We start from the raw sequence: 19,864 nt of genomic DNA, 5'->3' as shown, positions 1-19,864 counted from the left end.
GTGCGTGTGCGTTTGCGATTGGAGTATACTTGTTGAGAAAAATACTTTGGCAAACTGTTATTGTCAGTGTTTAAATTATTTTGCGCTTAGTCTGCGAGTCGCATAAATCGCAGCAACTGCTGCTGCACTTTCCTCTTTGGCAGTGTCCATCGAATCGAGCTCCACTTGGTGTGTGACATGCGGCACGTGTCCACTGCCGGAGAGCGCCATCGCGGTGTGGATTCATTAATTTATTTATGCGAATTGCACGTGCCACGATTTTGCACGATTCGAAGTGAAAAATTGTGTACGTTGGTGTGCAGCACAGATTTGCAGCGATTTGAAGCGCTGAATGATTTATTTGCAATTGGTTTTAATGCGACAAATTGGATGCCGGACGTTGTTAGGGCATTAAAAGACTGGTGCTCATCGTTCGAACTAAGTTACAATTCCCATTTTTAATAATACAATCACTTTAATGAAAATCAATGTGCATACTTTCATCAATCATTCAACTATTTAGTTTAAACAATTATATAGATTATAGATAGAATATTAAACCAATATTTATAATCAGTCTTCAGCTCACATTATATACTCTTATTAGGAGCTTCGAATCAATATTAGCATTTCATGAATATATACATTTAGTTAGAAAAGCAAGCCTATAAACGCATTCTATGTACATACAAGTAAATCATCTGATAGCTATTAGTTCCAAATAAAACCCTGTTTAAATATATATTTCACTTTTGACTGCAATTTCTTGTTATATAAGGGACATATAAGCTTTAAATATACACTCTTTACTTTTATTTTACGGCATTTTGCTGTTCGTATGAACGGCATCAAACAGTTTTCAAAGATTTTCAACAATTTATATTTTAATCAAACTATGTTTTGATTTTTTTTACAAACAAAAAAAAAACGATTGAGTCTGAATAAATAAACTTTGCTTGTGTGTCATATTTAACGATTAGTGTGGAACTTATTATAAACTCTTTTTAAAATAAAACTTTACTTCATTTTAATATCCACAAATACTGAAGAGTTAAAGGCCACCTCGTTATCCCAGTCCTTCAAATAGAAAAACGGATCGATCCGAAAGCGGCCTGACATTATAAACGGGGGTATGCTGTCCTTATCGACACGCAAGTTGCTCCACGAATAATTACTCTGCAAGATTAATCGAAATTAAATAATTTGTCTTCAAATGGTGTTATATAATACTTGTACCTTTCGAAAGAGACATGTCAAGGGCATATCCCCATATTTGAAAACGTTCTGTATCCAAAGTTGCATTATATTGAAATCCTTGCTCTTGCCAACCACGTTGCATAAATTCATGTCGTAAAAGAAAAGTCGTTTATATGTGTTCTTTGCCCCTCGCTGTGAAACAGTTATGCGGAGCCACATATCAACATTAAGGTCTCGAATTACACTCAGTGCTATATTTAAAGAGGTATGATCAGGGTTTATATCGACTGCATAATGCGATACATATTTATGGTTGAAATCGACTACGACCTTGCGAAAGTAATAGGAACTGAAAGCCTGCACAAAATAATTGAAAATTGAAAGTTAATTTAATTTTAAAAAACATTACCTTACGCCCACTGGAAGCACGGTGTGCACAGCTTAACAATATTATTATTAAAAATGTAATTGTTGTCTTCCTGCACATTTTGCTTTTGCAACAGCACGGTCAGTTTCTTTACTCTTTTTCAAAATAAAATGTTAACACGTTAACAAATGTGTTTCTAGCTTTAAGTATAATCCCAATTGGGCCCACTCATTATGCCCAATCATGGCTCATTAGCTCCATTATTGACTTGTACATTTGTAATTCCATAACACATATATGATTTTAATTGTGCCTGTGTTGTCATAAAATTGAAGCTCTCACTAATTACGAACTTTAGATTGAAATAATGAATGTATACGTGTACATATGTGGGTTTCAACTGCGTGTGTTCTCAGTACTTAGAAGAATCGTTTTTATACTACCGTATTATTATCTAGTTTGTTTGAAATTAAAAATATATTTATATAAATATAAGAATTTTAGGTGTAATTAATCGAAATACTAATTATAAACTTAGGTTACTAAGCATAATTTTTGCAATATTTATTTAACAAACTATTTTATTAGAAATTCATGAAAAATTAGCAAATATAAATATGTTCTTATATATTTTATATTACTTGTATTTCATTCATCTGAAGTAGCTGATGCATTTTATTATTCGAAGAATTCCAAACATAAAATTATTCAAATGTCTTGAAGAAGTCAATTAACTTACTAAAGTAAGTGTTGATCATTCGGTTAAATATTCTTCATATTTAAAAAGGTCATTCCCAAAAGCACTTCGACCTTAGTCATAAAAGTCAAAAGTTAAAATTTGTATTTTTTAAATAGATATAAATTAAAATTATCAATTAAAACTAAGATTTGAAGCTTTATGCTATTCTTTTTTTTGATAACAATTTAAACATTTTGTCGAATTTTTAATCAACTACTGTAAAATAATAGAGAAAGCATTATGAAAATCTTTAATTTGTTATTTATTGTAGTTTTGTTACATTCCTTATTTGGTAAGTTTTGTTGTCGTACTTATTATCGCCATTAGTGTAGACCAATTCCCAGTTTTAAGTCTATTAAACAAAAATTAAATAAATCAATGAAATCTTTTATTAATGAAATTTTAGGAACAGCAAAGTAATAATTAAAATTGTTTTCATTATTAAAAAAAATATTTATCTTCCCAAATATTTTAAATTTTATTTTCCTCTGCAAGTACGATTATAAATATGGGGATACATTTTCTAATCTCAGCTATGAATCTACTTATGGTGGGCTTCGATTTTATGTTGGTTTTTGATTTTGTTCATCGGCAGTAAATTGGCACTTTTTGTGCTATATTCTTGTATATCTTGCTGCTTGTAGCTGCATGCAGCTGACAAGCTTTTAGCGTAATTAAATTGCACACAGTCAAGGCTTTCACAAGCTGCCCATGTACGTAGAATTTCCATGCACTACCTCCAAAAGCATGATAAATGGCTGGAAAATGTTCGCAGCGCTACTAGGTGCCTAGCCACATAAATTCAAGCAGCCGCAATTGCTGCTAACCAAATCTTAATTATAAATCTAAGGAAGCACTTGGAAAAAATTACCGTGGCACAGGCTATCTGCAACGAGGAAGGAAGGACTATAGCGTACGGAGGAAAATATAAAAGTAAAGGAGGCGAAGCGAGGCGAGGCGAGACGAGACGAGAGCAAAATGAAATGATGATTTAATAGAATGGTCTGCAGGAGCGCACGACCCGCAGTCGCCGCCAGCTGGCTGGTTGGACGAGTATGAATGACGGTGCCGAAGAAAGAAGCGGAAATGACTCCATAAGCTGCTGCAACCATAAACCGGAAGTTAACAGACTTTCGCTGATGTGGCAGTTTTCATGCTGCAGCCGGCAGGACAAGCAAGTCCAGCGTCGCAGTCACAGCCACAGCCGCTCCTGCCACACTCTGTGGGTAGTCTGCAAAATTGTGACAGCGCATGGCCGCAGGATAATCAAATAATTTTTTTCACATGCTCTCTCTTTCTCTCTATCACTTCCCCATACGCCTTCGTCCCCCTTCCTCGGCGGCTGCTGCTGTGGGCTTTGCCGCAACAAAAAAAAAAACCCCTGATGAACCGTTTTTTTCTGCGGTTCTTCGTAACCAGGACCCAGACCACCCGCTGGACCCTGAGCTGTCACACCACGGCTAGCTCGTTCAATTATTGTGCAACATCGCCACAAAATGCTAATTGCCGCACGATATGATCGAAGTGAAGTTTCAGCTGCAGCCGTGACTCAAAAATTCGTTCAATGGGGCTGGGGCCCCAAAACTTTTCGAATTGCAACTGTCAATGTGCCAGCCACGTTTTTGATGATTTTATTTTCTTCCACGACGCCTCCTTTTTTTTCCTACTTATCGCAATGTGTCAAAGTATGGTAAATTGCATTTGCTTACCATTAATAAATCATGGAAATATTTTCGTGCAACTGCTATTAAAAACTTTTCACGTGCATTGAACTAAACGGGCAAATCACAATTGCGAACAAAAAGCAAAAAACTCTTCATTAGTTGCATTTATAATAAGAAATCGAACAAGTTAGAGAATGAAAAAGATTGAGAAAAAATACAAATTGCGATTTTATTGCACAGCTATTTTATAAAATATCTACAATTTTGTTGGATGCAATGCAGTTGTTGGAATATAACTACTTTCAAGTACTTTCAGTAGGAGGATAAACTATTGAATATGATATTATGTGAAATGTGAGCTAACTTCTTATGAATGATCACACATTTTTTAGCTATATTGACAGAGAATTATAGATAGGATATATTTGTGTATCCTAAGACAATCAATTGACAAATGAGAGACGGCCGCCTTAGAAAGGAAGAGGATTGATGATTATTTAGACACAGTTAGAATTGCAATTTGTTTGCTGTACTTTAAAAATTTGTTGCTAAAAAATGGATAAAAACTGCTAACACATAAAATTGAACTTAAAAAGAATCTTATAAATAACCAATCTATATAACATTGAAAATCCAATTATTCAAGTCCATATTATATTTAAAATAAATTCAAAATAAGCAGCAAGTACAAAAAATAAATTTGGTCGGGAACTGCTTTTAAAAATCTTAAAAAAGGCATTGGATCACAGCAGAAAATGAAATGAAATAACAAGTAAATCTAAATTCAGTAAATAAATATAATAATAATAATAATAATAATAATAATAATAATAATAATAAAATAAATAGTTCATAAATCTCAATAAATATATAAATACTTTTTCTTTTAATAGTAATATTATTTAGAGTCAGTCCGCAATGAGAATTTTGTTTAAATTATATGCCTCTTAAAAATACGTACACTCTACTCAAGCTATGTTTGAAAAGTGGGGGGAAGTATGACAGTGAATCAGTAAATGCATAAATGTGAAAGAGCATTGCTTTACAAGTAAATCTTTTATGCACGACAAAGATATATGTCGACCACTGTGCTTGTTGCAACTGAAAATTACATTGCCAGTGAGCAATTGTTGCAGTAATTTAACGCCTATTTGACATTATTTACGCTTTTTTATCTCGAATGAATTGGCATTTTTGTACGGTCAATTTCTTCTTTAATATTTACGCAACATTTACATTTTTTTACAGCCCTACAGCTTATAATAGGAGAAATGGCAATTGTAGAAATGTGCTTAGCCGAGAAAGCCTATTAGAAGAAATTCACCAATTCGTTCAATTGGTCTTGCTTCGTAGTAATTGTCCCCAATATAAAAAAAAAATGTTTTAAAATTGATAAAATATATAGTTTTATATATAGCGTTTTACAATTTTAATAGAATTCATTTACTTGAGCATAATCACTAATTAGATGTAAATGCTGAATACCAATCGAATCTCCAAGAATTACGGGAGCAATGGAAAATCGCTCATAGTGGCAGAATGGAGGGGCTAAACAAAAAAAAAACAAATTTGTCTTTTATCGGTCGTTCGAAAAATGTCCCTCCTAGTCCTAATAAGATATTTAAAATCCTGAAATTTTTGAGTAAAAATGAGTACAAAGTGTTATTTAGTATGCATTGTCATTTATTTTATTATTTATTTTCATTAAAATCGACAATTGTCATTTCAATCAAGGACAAAATGAACAATTCATCGAAAATATATAAAAACATATTTGCAAAGCTGCTGGCACAGCTTAAATTTAAAGGTGGGAGAAAGCCGCAGATTGCACAAGAAGGTTGTCTTTCTTAATCTTCCCGCAGCATATTTAATTAAGCTGCTGTTCATCATACGGCCGGTTCCATTAGTGCTTTAAACTGGACCTGAAATAATTCATAGATAGTTGGTAGTAAGATTTAATAGTTGAGTATCGTGTAGTTACTTACTGTCAACAACATCTGCGCAGCCTGATATGATATTGATGACGCAGTCTTCCACCATATCTGGAATTGCGTTCAGCAGACCAGCCAAATCAGTTACCAAAGTACTACAATCCGTTAAGGAGGTAACAACACAACCGGCAATTTCACCTGCGATTGTCCCCAAATTGGCCAACAAATCGGTCAGGCCAGCTAATGATGTTTTTGGGATGAGATCTCCTGTGGCACTCGATTGGCCAATCACGCAAAGGAGACCCAGAACGAATACTAGCTTGTACATTTTGATAAAATTATATCTTGCGAATGATACTCTGTTGCCTAAAAAGGCTGCCCTTTTATACCAAATTTTGTTCTCCCAAGGCATTTGTGTCTATTTGCGCCAGATAAATAATTTATAAACAATATTTGTTTAAAAAAATAAAATGCAAGTCAAATGACAGACTTGGAAGTCTTAGAGCAGGCAAGGGGAAGGCAAAATTTGTTAAGCTTCGAAGTGACAAACATATGGATGAATAGTCTATTTGTTTAATAATATAATATTTAATTTAATATTCTTTGTACTTCCATTGACTGAGCAGCTTTTTGACATCTGGAAGACATTTGATCGTTTGTTTTTTCGTCTTTTCAGCTAAGAAATTATGAATTTAAATTTAAATGAATTTAAAAATAAGAATGCATATGAGAATACAAGTTCAAGGTTTTATTTTATTTTAAGCATTGAACTGTTATGTTAAAGCTTTAGGGCGTTTAAATCAACATTTCGGCAAACCAATCGTAGCCCCACATATACGTCCATATACAAAAAATTGCTCAATTATTCAAACGAATTTCACGCATTTAATTGTGTAAAATTAGCGAGGCGTGACAGGGCAGGCGTTCGTCCAGTCTGGGCCCGAGGCCAACAACAGCAACAAAACCAGCCAGCCTGTGGCCAATGCGTCGTCGGCCTAGACACGCGTTGCACTGTGGACCCCGGCGGTGGCTAACGGAACGTAACGTCATAATCACCCTAAAGCGCCCATAATTGGCCAATCAATTGTGTCATTGTTCGCATTTATAACGCGGCTGCTCCGGCTCCTGCTCCTGCTACTGCTACTGCTGCTGCTGCTGCCGCTTCAGTTGCTGTGATTTATGCTGCTAATGAAGGCGAACAGGCAAGTTGGGCCGACAATGGACAGCTTTAGTCTGGAAATGAAGCACAGCGCTAAGCTCCAGCATCAGGTTTTAGAAAAAGCTCAGACAGCATACACATGCATATCTATGTATATACATTTATTTCAATTGCAATATTATAACTATGGAGATTCGGATGATTATACATTCTTCACTTAAAAAATAAAAAACAATAGAAAAATATACATTCTCCAACATTTTGTTGGAATAGTGTAGTAAAAATAATTTCAAATACTATTTTCTGCTTCGACCACCAGCAAGTCAAGTGGTTTTTAACGGACTAAAAAAAAGGAGGAGGTTATTTATTCATCTTTATTTTTTTTAAGGCTACCTTAAACATACATCATTTAGTCCAAATAGCTAAAAATTTAATGCCTTCACAGGCTGCTTTTACTTCGGAATCATCCTCGAAACATAATGCCGCTTTCAATGATAAAAAAAAAAGTATTCACTATATGCATTAGGTCCGAAGTTAGTTTTTTCTTGTTAAAATTTAAATTGTTATTTCAAATATAGTAAAGTAACAAACGGAACAAAAATTATTCTGAACACTTCCCAACTTAATACAGTTTCCTTTTTTATAGAATTTTGTGCTTACTTTTTTTTAATACTTCGAGTTTGAAACGATTGAAAATCTTAAAAGGTTTCAGAGTAAATTTCAGATTATAAAAAAAAAAACACCCAAGCCTTTAGAAAACAGTATACATATATATTGTATTTCGAACGATTGAAATTCTTAAAAGGTTTCAGAGTAAATTTCAGATTATATTAATAAAACCACACAAGCCTTCACCACCATAGAGCTCAGAAATAGAATAGCAGTGGTTGATCGTACGAATCATCGTTCTATCTACACTAATTTTCACAAATCTTTCAACACTCAATTCCTGCAAATTTTGTCTGGGAGTAAAAAAAAAATGAAAACATTTGTTTAATCATTTGTTACAGAAGCTGAAAGAGTTGTGCATTAATCGATATCGCTTCCATAAAATAAACATACATTTCCAAAGCAGAAGTCAGGCTATCAGTGTCGCTCACAGTCTCTATTTTCTACGTGCTTTGCATATTTTTGGGAACAGCATTTCCATAAAAAATTCTTAAATATTTAATTTTTCATTTGGCATTTACGATTGAATATTGGAACATCTATTAATTCAGCAATATAGGCCAATGCCAATTAATCAGTTTTATTAAAAGATATATAGATTTACTGGGCCTACTAGCATATACTGATATTTCTCATTTCGCGACAACAACGAACTGCAACAAAAGTTTTTTTTATGCAATTCTGTGTATTTTTTTTTTTTTCTTTAAATGTCTTGAAAGTAACTTTTAACAAATTCACAAAACGAATGACAACTTCCGTTTCCGGTCTCCACACCCCAACTAACTGAAGATGGTGCTAGCAGCCAGAATGGACGTTGGTGGGGGGCCGGATTGCAGTCGGCCGGCTGTCACACCGAAAAATTACATGCCTTGCGCAAAAGTTTTGCCTCTTCATTATTCTAACATCAAAATGGGAGCCGGAGCCAAGTCGGCGCGCAAGTCGACACGAGTTGCGGTTTGCAATTTTTCTTCAACTTCCAGCGCTTTTTTCCCGTCATTTTTCAGCATTTTCCCCATCCCAGAAGACAAAGTGTGAAGCGAGGCAAAAGTTCGTGGCGCGCTTGCGTTCCCAACACTTGGGCGCAGCACATGCCACCAACATCAACATCAACTTGCGCCGCCTGCCATCCAAGGCGTGCCAAAATTATACGCTGAATTTTAATCACAATTCAAATCAACGAATTCATCGTCATTATTCTCATCCGTTGAAATGCGTTGCATGCATGTGGCAAGCGTCGGCACTTGAGCAAAACTTTTCCGCTTCCATGTTCCACGTGCGCACGCGACTCGACTATTTGCTCCAATGTTCTTCTTGTTGTTATTGTTGTTAGTGCTGTCGTTGCTGTCACCAGTGCCGTGTTGTTGTGCTCATTAATTTGCCGAGCCACATTTTGCGTCAGTTTGCAGCAAATGAATGCGGGCAAGATACGAGTTTTAAAAGTTGTTGACTTGTCAGCGTTTTGTTGTGAATTAACAAAACCATGCAAGCGATACAACCCAAATAACATATGGACTTACTACTCTCAGGACAACTTGAAACCGTAATCCTAACAATCGGGTCAATTTAAATGAATACGTAGGGAAATGACAAATGTGCGAATTACTTTATCATCAGCATAAAAACATTTTACAAAGTTATTTTCTTAACTTTTAGTGTAGTCTTAAAAGAATAAAGCAGGCTTTGCCAAAAAAGTCCCTGTTCTACAGGACATTTTGGGAGCCAAGAATGATTTTTTTTTATATAAATGTAAAACTTTTATTATACTGTTATTATTTACAACAACTTAAATTAAACTTATAGAAAAATACAAATGCAGATTTATCTAGGAGTTTAGTCTTATTTAATTATTTACAAAAAATAAAGATGAGGCTCGTACATTTCTTTATTTATGACAAATTTCCTTATTACTTGCTTATCGCAATCAGAACATTTTTAAGTTAATATCTTACATTTCAGTAAAATCTCAAAAGACGATACTGCAAAAAGGGTCTATTGGAGACAAAATCGACTCTTTTACAACTGTACGTTGTATAAAGCCTAATTCAATTCAATTTGATACTAATTTATTACTTATAAGCAAATTCAAGCAGCAAAAATGTAAGTTATAGTTTCATAATCTTAACAGCTTTGCAGAATTTCCATAGATTCAAAATGTTTTGTTTTGTATTTACTGATTGCATTCGAAATAGTTCAGAGTATTATAAATTATAAATAAAATAAACAATAAGCCAAAGCAATTGGACACAAAGAAACCAAACTCAAAGTTTATGTTAAGTAGATGCATTTTAAAAATGCTTAAAATGCAATGAGAAACGTATTTAAAATAAAAATCTCCTTACTAAAAAGTGCTGTTAATGTTCATGGTCTGCAAAAACAATACTGTAATGAGGTGTATTTTTTTATAACTTTATTTTATTACTGTTGTTGGTTGTGGGCAGCAATCTGGTATATTTAACATAAATCTTATGTCTCTTTCTTGCCAAACTAATCATTTTCATAAGACCAACATGCCTACTGGTTATCAATATTATTTCTCTTCGGCCTTCTATCTTCCTAGTTGGTATAGCGAGCATTTGCTTGTAGGTTATAAGTACCTACAAAAATTCTTTATTTGTAGTATTTTATTAAACATCTGAAGTCTATTACATAATACTCTCCAATATCTTATCTTACTATTCAGCTGTGGCAGTGTGTTTTCCTAAAAATTGCAGCCTAGTAATATCTTTGTGTCCAACAACTTCAATCACCGGAGCTTAAGCCGTAAAAGTTCGACATACAGGACGTTTTGGCATATCACAAACAAATGCAAACTAAGCACACATTTTCCATATTATGGTGGTAACATTTTGAGTAAAGTTCAGCGCCGAAAAAATGCAACCGCTTGGTCGCTGAATTTGCTTTATGCGGCATTTAGCAGCCAGCCCGAAGCCAATGAAGCCATAAAATATGCAACCAAAAACTGCGAAGCTCCATAATAGGCCAACTAACCAGATAAAGTTGCATTAAAGTTCAGTCCACAGCAACGGCAAATAAGCAAAAACAGGGCAACAGAAACAACAACGAAAAAAAGCTGCGTCAACTTTATGGGCAATGACCGAGCGGAAAAACCCGCAGCTAATTTATTTGCAGGCTCAACCATTTATGCGACATAAGGCAGAGAGTTTCAGAGACAGCGCCATTGCCGATGCTCGATGGCCACTTCATTGTGCAGTGGGTCGTTTAAAACGCTGATTCAGTTTCATCATTAACCAGATTAATATGGCGTTACGTTGCCAGTGACAGGCGCAATATGGCAGCATCCCACACACACGCACACATACACACACGCACACATACACACACACAAACACACACACACACAGAGAGAGACAACTAAAACCGTAAACCCCTTCGCTTGTAATCGATGTGAACGACAACCACTGCCATCAGCAGCACCGCGTTGCAGCACAAACGTTGTCGGACAGTCTTGTTCCTAGTCATTGGCCTCCATGCCTCCCGTCCCCGACTCCACAAAGATCCACTGCCCTTGCCAATCGCCGGCCATGTGGTCATTGGTTGCATTGTTGTTGCTTCTGTTGTTGTTCCCGTTGTCGTTGTCAATTTGGCTTGTTGTTGCCACTGTGGGCACTTGAAGTTTATCACATAGCACTTTGAAGCAGCCTCATCAGCCTCATGCCACATGCGGCGTATACGCAATGTTGCGACAGAGCAATGCCATGAATTTTTATGCGTGCCGCACTTTTGGGTGTTAAGGCGGCAGCTAATCGCGCATAGAAATTAGTGAAGCATGCTTTTGGGGGCATGCTTAAAAATATAACCAGCTGCCAATTTTCAACCCATTCAAAAATGATGTTTTCCTTTTATGGAGATAAATTTTGTATTTTGTCATGCTTTATACTTGCAATATCGTATTTGTTAATTTTTGGGGATTGTCGGAGATTTTAAGCACAATGCTTCGCTAATATTTGCTGAAAAAAAATAGTTGATTCTTCAAACTTTGTAAATACGAGCGAGTCTAAAAAATAGTTTTTTTTATTCAAACATTCCTGAAATATTTTTTTCTTGGCTTTAATACTTTAAAAACCATTCTTTATGTTTTTTACAAATCTGGTTTATAAAAAAAAACAGCTGCCAATTTCCAAACCAATCGAAAATGATCGTTTGCTTTGTTGGAAGTTGACGCGTATTCGATTGGATCTGAAAAAAATTTATTGACACTTGCAAGATAGGAAAAAACACAAATCCCTGAAACATGTTGTTTTTGGAAATTGTCAGAGATTTTAATAACAATACTACGCTTATATTTGATGAAAAAAAGAAGATTTTTCAAAATTAGTAAAAACGAGAGACTTTTTTTTCTTTTTCTTTTTTTTTTAATTACATATATACAATTTATTAAACTAGTTTTCTACTACCAATATGGCAGTTTAAGCTAGTTGAAAGTTAGGGAATACAAAAGTTGTCTATAGTAAGCATCTATAGGACGCACTTACATCTATGTATATACAATATTTACAATGATTTACATGAAAAATGAAATTAAATTTTATGATATATATTATATATTTTATACAAGGGATCTTGTGGGGAGATCCTTTGGATGGCACTTCTTCAGTCTTGAGAGAATTTAAAAAAATAGTTATTTTTATTCAAACATTCCTTAAATATTTTCTTCTTTGCTTTAATACTTTAAAATCTATTCTTTTTTCTGTTTTGTACAAGTCTGGTTTTATGTATTAATTTTTTTTTAAATACTTTAATTTGCTTTTATTAAATGTAGTTAAAAACTATAGTCCAGAATTTCTTTTATACATATTCATTTATATTTTATTAGGTTTATAATTGATTTTTCATATTTCCATGCTTTTCTTTAAAACATTTGCATCTGTTAATCCGTTCTGTTCGTTATGAGTGCTAGACAGCGTTTCCATATATTCTAGTTCTTTGTATTTACTCTTTTTCCATTACTATAATTAACTTTTTGGCATCTCCAATGAAATTGCTTTATTATTTGCAATATCCAAGAGTCACTATTTCAAAAAATTCAGATTAATATTAAGGATATCATTTGAGAATAACAGTACGATACAACAGAATGATTTATAAGTCTTCTTTTTGAAACTGAGAAAATATTTTGGCATTTGCCTGCATTTTACTTTGCATCGACAATTTGTACATTGCCGGTGCTTGTGGATTATGCGGCACTTTGTCAGATCTTTGCGCACAGCCGGTCGCTGATTGCGATTGCAGATATTTTTGCTGGTTGGGAGTTGCGGCGTCGGGCCGCCCGTTGTCTCTACCATCGGTTTATTTAGCATCTCTTGCACTGCAAATGGTAATGCCAGCCGGGTGGAATTGTGATAATATTTGCCCGAAAACGAAAAGTATTTACATTTGACTCAAAGTTGTTCGACGTCGGCAGAAGCAGAAGCAGCAAAAGCAACAGCGAAAACGACGCTGGCTGCGCGCGGTAAGTGCTGCATGGCTTCTCTAGAGAAGCCGTCAGGAGGGGAGAGGGGGAATGGCAGACCTCCATGCAATCACAGTTTTCGACATTTTACGAAATTGTATCGGCGTCGAAGTTCTTCTTCACTTATTTGTTTGGCTATTATTGTTGTTGTTGTTATTGTTGTTATTGTGCGTGTGCACTTATATTTTCTTTTACTCCTTTTACACTGTGCGCGAAATAAGAAAAGTTTTTCTTTATTTAAACAAATTCAAACAAGTTTGTTGTAGACATGCATGCCATTTCGTAAAAGGTTCAAGCTCCTATTAATATTGTCATGTACTCGTATTTTATAAATAGTTTGAAATCTTTTTCTGAAAGTACGCAATTGTATCGTTTTGTTGCAAACAAATAACTTAAATCTCTAGTGGAAACCACAATATAATTCAACAATTATTTACGAATAATAGGAAATTTTGTAGCAGCAATTAATGAATTTATTTTAAATATACTATCCCTAAAGGGTTAAATGGTCCTATAGATTCTAGAGTCTACGACAACAAGATGCAAAATGTCTATTACAGTGGTAGACGCTATGTTATAGTTATATATGTATACATATATACGGGTCGATTTAGATGTCTCTATCCATCCATATGAACACCGAGAACTTTTAAACCTCAACAGCTAAGATCGCTTCATATGTAGACTTGGCTTATCCCTATGTAGAGCAACTGCACTGAGAAGAAACCATATATGGCCTCATTAAAAAGCTGCCAAAGGAACGAAGATCAATTTTAGTATTTTGAAATATTGGGATATATATATTATATTGGAAATACAATCTAAAAAAGTTCACTGTAGAAGTACACTTAATTCTGTTTTTACACTTTCTTTTTTTTACACGATTTTATTTTGCTTATATACTTGTTAGAGATAAGGAACCAATCACCTATTTTTGCATATGATTGATCAATTTCTTTTTTTTCCGCGGTTGTTTCTGGAACCAATCTACCGTGTAAAAACGGAATTAGGTATATATCATATAGAAAAGATCACTCCTATAAATATATCTTGATATACAGTATTATAATAATTAAAATGTGGAAACGTAAGTAAAAGAAAGAGCAAATAGCTGATAATTTCGGCAAAGAGTTTTTTAAAATAACCACATTTCGACTCAATATAATGCCTTACCCGATCAAGAAACATTTTAGAAGAGTTTTCGAAGCATCTGCATTAAAATTATGGTTCAAGCGCTTTTCAAAAAACAGGCGTTTATAGGGAGTGGTTGTTAGAATAAATGCAATTGTTTTTTGAAATGCCAAACAGTTTTTGGTTATCAACGAACTTGTGCCGAACAAAGCAAGAACACACCGTTCGCAGACCCAATTGCTCTAATAAAATACGTTGAATTGTCAATTTTGAATTGCTTGATGCCATTTGTATTACTGAAGATTTGAGCTGATTTTTTCACGAATTTTGACAAACATTTTCTTTGTCAGTCAAGTCATTACGACTTTTCTTAAATCACAATAATCACCATAAACTTGTTTAATTAATTAAAACGTAGCGACAAAAGTTGCATCGAATTTTATCACACAAACAGTATTAGTATTCGTACAATAACAATAATTTTTTACAGAGTAGGGGGATACTTTTAACAAACTCTTACTTACTTTTCCAAGTCCTCATATTATTCTACCACTAAGATAGATAAATCTATTCATTAACATTTATTATATCCCTTCCAAACTAGCTAACAATTGCGAGCTAAAGTAGTCACAACTTTCGCAATTCGACATGCCCATGAAGTAGTCTAATATGTGTGCTTAAGGCCCACTTCAACTCGTTAGCCAGCAAAAATATTATCTAATAAGCAGCAGGCGGCGGGAAAAGCAGCAATTCAACACGTTAACAAGCCAGAGGCGAACGTCGAGCTGCACAGTCAACGGCATAAACGTCTCTCTCTCTCTATCTCACATCCACCCCAGACAAATGATACAATTTGCACAAGCCGACCAATTAAATTTCACCCGCATCAATAATCATGAAAGCAAAAATTGCCAAAGCTCCTGCTTGTGCCTAGACAGTCTGATATTCTGCCTACGAGTACCTGAAAGGAATTCTAGCCTGGCAAGTGCCTGCCACATTAAATGGAGGCGCGAAATTAAAACGTACATGGAACTGGCAATGGAGTGGCAGTCCTGGATATTCGTGCTTGTCCTCGTCAGACTTGAAGTCGACAAGCGTGTAAATGATATAAATTCAATTTAATAAAATTGTTAAAATCGCAACGAGCGAACTGTGGAAATGCTTTGCGCGCAGGTGAGCTGAAAATTGCTGTGCAATTTTAGTGTAATGCCGTCGCGGTATGCCGGTAAGGAAGCGCCATCAACAACTGAAGTGTACTGGAGTATAGGGCAGTTAAGGGGAGTGCACATAGAAATATAGAGTAAAGTGGGGACGATGTCGATGGCAATGCGGAAAAGGAAATACGCGTGAAAATTCCTAGCAATTATTTCACACAAAGTGTGCAAAGTCGACAGGAAGTGCGGGGAAGTTCCATGTCGTCTTATGGTCTCTATCCCGGCGTCATCTTCCTCGTTTTGTTGCTTCTGCTATTACCTTAGTTATTGTTGTTCTCATTGTTGGTGGCGGTGTGCCAGACAAAGCACGACCAATGCCACTTTGATAACATTCTAAGAAGCTTGCGTGAGTTTTTTATTTATGTATATATTTTTTTCTTCTCAGCTTCGCCTTAATGTCACGATAATCGTATAATTTTGAAATGAATTTCCGTTGGACACCATCAAAAGGGTTGCTTGCTCGACCCTCATCCCAGGCCTATCACCGACTACTGTGAGGGTTGTTCATTGTTTTTTATTATTGCATATTACTTTTGTCAAAATTGTCTACGCTAAATTGTTTTCCTAATGGCGCACGTGACTTTGGCATTTATTTTCCGGTAGCTTGAAGGCTCCGTTCGCTTCGTACCTCTTCAGCTCATCTGTTGCATTGAACTTAATTGAAAGTTATGTCAGAATAGTTTGGCCGTTAAGAGGTTGCTTCTCCTTTGGCATCATTTAAAATGAAGGTGTGGCGTAGACAATTACTATCGTCTTTAAATGTAACGTATAAACTGAGTTGCGTTGATGGGAAAATTAGGAAACGTCTTATGGCAACAGATCGAGGCTTTTATAATCCTTGTTATTATAACTATAAGTCTCATAGACTCTAATAGATTTACAGTCGTTGTTATTTTTTAACCATCTACATGACTTAAATATATCTAATAGTATAGAAGTGAGACAAAAACTAGTGATTAATAATTAGCTGCTATTTTAGAGTCAGCTATTTCTAAGTAAATCTAATATTATGAACGTTTTTAATGTCATTAGGTAATTTTTGGGGCCTGACATAGCTCAACGAGCCAACAGGAATCCCACAATGTGAGTTTGTTCCTGAGTATATGACCTGTTTCGAATCGAGGTGATGGTAGCATAAAGCATTGTTTAAAAGATTACTGGCAATTTTAAAAAATCTTATGCTGTAGTTTTATGGCCAAATCTGCAGGCCGATTTCGCAGCAAAATAAATTATTTCATCTTAGGCTCATTTAAGTTTCAAGCCACACTTCCAACCACTTTTTGAAGACTTCGACTAACAAAGCAACATGATCTCACACACATGAATAAAAATAATAATGAACACATTTATAAAAACTCAGCTGCAAGCAGCATAAATATTTATAAGTATAAGACATTATATTTTAACTTCCTATAAGTATTTCTCTTTAACAATGGACTGTAAAAATTTCATTTCCTTCATTACATTCTATTATTTCTTAATTGTATAGTGCCTATTCATTTCAGTCAGGACCACCTTTACAAACGCCCAATCATAAATATTGAAAACTGAAAGAACTGAGTCTTGTCTTTTGTTAGATATCTTAATTATAACCATTGCTACTGAATAAACGTGTCTGCGTACTTAAAACGACCATAGGTCCAAATACTCAGCCAACTGTTATGGCAACCCACATTTTCCATGCACTTTACACTCGCAATTTCCGACCGAAAAAAGAAAAGCCCCCAAACTGCTCCTGCGGTTGTCTTCATGTCTAATTTAGCGACATTTTATTGTACTTTTCACCGCAATCGCTTTCCATTGTTGTAATACAATTTGCTTGTAGCATTTTAGTCAAGTTATTTTATTTTATTTTATTGTCCATATGCCCTGTGCTGTCTAGTACTGTTTTTGTTGTTATAACTGTTGTGTGCGCTCAACTTAATGTTGGCCGCAAAATGTTTTTTCGTGCACCACCCCGTCGCCATTCCAGCCAGTTAGCCTAAAAGCATGCCCCTAAAATGTTTTGTGTCGTTTGCACATTTTGGCAAATTTGTGTGTACTTTGCGGACACAAACACAAGTTCATACATATCTTTTGGTTGTATGTCTCTGAGTGTATGTGTGTGTGTGGCTCACTCCCTTTTCTTTGCCCTTGCTACACATAACTCAACCGCAAGGGCTGCGACTGCGGCTTTGTCTACACTTCTTCAATGGCCTCTCAAGATAGTGCAAGAATTATTGGCAAGCAATGCGGCTCCCCATGTGAATGTACAAGTATGTGTGTGTCGCATATGTTTTATTAAAAGTAGCAACAGTTCCGTTTCAACTAGCACGTTCTCACTATTAGCTCCGGGAACTAGTTACTTTAGTACGTCCTAAAAGTAAAACTCAAAATAAGTTTTTAAGTAAACAATAGTCAAATGACATAAATCAGCTCGTGAACTACAAATTTTGTGAATTGATTTTATTTTGATATTTTGAGCCTAAATTCAATTTATTTTAATATATTTAAAAACACAAGAGGTTCAACAAAAACTTTACTACATGAAGTTAGAGATAATAAATAAAACCTATTTATTTCTTATAAAGAATTACTTTTTTTTTGAAAAAATACATACTTTAGAAACAGTTGAAAATATAGTGGCAAACAACTCGTTTTAAGGAAAAAGTTGGAACTAATGAAGAAAGTACATTTGTAGCAGTAAAAAAAACTGCGGGGAATGTTTTCACATTTGCTTTCAATTTTCAGAAAATTTTCCAGCAGATTGTCTACAAATGTTGCATATGCCGCCGCCGCAAAGAAACTTACAACAGCGCTTATATCAGGAATGATACCTCACGTCCTTGTCCCTTTCTTAATACTACGTTTATATGTATGTGCATGTGCAATTAAAAAAGTATTGCAGGGGATCTACATGCATTCTTGATCAGCAACACTTAAGCCGCAGCCAAACATGCACACAATTTGCACACCCCTTGCTTATATTTTCCAAGTATCCATTAAAGAGTTAGTCTCAAATATTGTATATGGCAGAACACTATTTTTATTTGAAGTATATAAAAGCTTAAACTCACCTATATTCAACGTTCAAAAATCGAATAAATATAAAACTCTATTCTGCTTAAATGAGAAAATATATATGAGGACACATTTTGTATATTTTATTGTAAGGGTGGAGCGATACATTCTATATTTAGTTTTCTTCACACCTTTTAACCTGAAATCCGCTAAAGACTGCCACAGTTCGCTTTATGATTTCTGTCATGACTCCAGTGATGAGGAAGATCTACCGGCCTACTTGAAACCATATACCGGATTCTAGAAACTAACTTCATAACGACTCTGTCAAAATTGTCCACAAAATAGCCAAAGGATATATTCAAATTCATTCATTATTTAAAGTTAGTTCCTTTAGCCTTTCTTTACATTTATTTACATAAATATATTTATACGAGTAAAAGGCATTAATGCATTAAGATGAGCATCTCATCAGCTGTCTAGAGAGACTGGAGCTATTGCAATTCTTACAATTTGTTCTATTCTTTGTTCAAATTGGTTTCTTTTTGTAATAGAAAACAGTAGTGTTATAGCCAATTTCCCTTATTATCATCAATAATGAAAAAGCCATTAAACAACAAGCCTTTGTCTAGATCTAATTACTAAAGTGCCATTTGAATGACATCTCAACTATTCATCATTGCTGCTGCAAGAATATCGTAGTGATAGTTGCATTTAATGGTTCTTCTCTTACAATACAAGTTATAAATTCACTTCATGCCAATAAATAAATATACTTTCAACACTAATTACGACCGGCATTCACGTTTTCCCATTTTCAACAATTAACGCTAGAATACTGCAGATACTGCAAGTTTTCAGCTCAATAACGACTTAAACTATGCAAAATAAATTACAATGTTGGATGAACGGGTTCATTAATATTTATAACATAGCTCCAAAAATGCATACAAAAGACTTTTAAATGTGTGTGTGTGTATGTGTGTGTGGGGTGTGTAGGTGGCTGATTCTGAGGGGGAGAGATATGTGCGAAGGAAATGTGGGCGAATGAGCTCTGAAACAACGCGAGAACAAAGCAGCTAAATTAATTTAACGCCAGCAACGCCGCTGTCTGTTCAACTAAAACAAAAAAAACCGAATGGGGAGTCGGCAGCAAAGAAATCAACCCATAGCTCTGAATATAAAGAAAAGGAAAAAGTTAACTTTTTTCTTAATTTCAACAGCCAGTCAGGATGGTGTCGAGCATACCAATGCGATGCACAACCCCACTGTCTAACCGAACTGACTGTCTCTGGTCGCTTTCTGAATGTTTCCACACTTGATTGATTTCATTCTATATACGCT

At 34.9% G+C, this 19,864-nt stretch overlaps 1 protein-coding gene across 1 annotated transcript; it reads right to left on the bottom strand.

The window, feature by feature from the left end:
• Positions 1–996: 996 nt before the first annotated feature.
• Positions 997–6,205, bottom strand: LOC115632841. The gene is made up of 4 exons (XM_030530098.1): positions 5,932–6,205; positions 1,591–1,595; positions 1,216–1,533; positions 997–1,155 (listed from the first exon to the last, which is right to left on the bottom strand). The coding sequence occupies exons 1-4, from the start codon at positions 6,203–6,205 to the stop codon at positions 997–999; spliced, it is 756 nt and encodes a 251-aa protein (XP_030385958.1).
• Between the last annotated feature and the right edge of the window lie 13,659 nt (positions 6,206–19,864).

This window comes from Scaptodrosophila lebanonensis, unplaced genomic scaffold, assembly GCF_003285725.1.
Source record: "Scaptodrosophila lebanonensis strain 11010-0011.00,11010-0021.00 unplaced genomic scaffold, SlebRS2 tig00001415-arrow-pilon, whole genome shotgun sequence".
Lineage (NCBI taxonomy): Eukaryota > Metazoa > Arthropoda > Insecta > Diptera > Drosophilidae > Scaptodrosophila > Scaptodrosophila lebanonensis.
This window is presented reverse-complemented; position numbering and strand designations above follow the sequence as displayed.

Excerpts from the sequence above, each read along its gene's own strand:
- LOC115632841 (XM_030530098.1), bottom strand. The coding sequence starts at position 6,205 with ATGTACAAGCTAGTATTCGTTCTGGGTCTCCTTTGCGTGATTGGCCAA. Across the intron at positions 1,156-1,215 it reads TGACATGTCTCTTTCGAAAG|AGTAATTATTCGTGGAGCAA; the intron begins GTACAAGTATTA and ends TTAATCTTGCAG.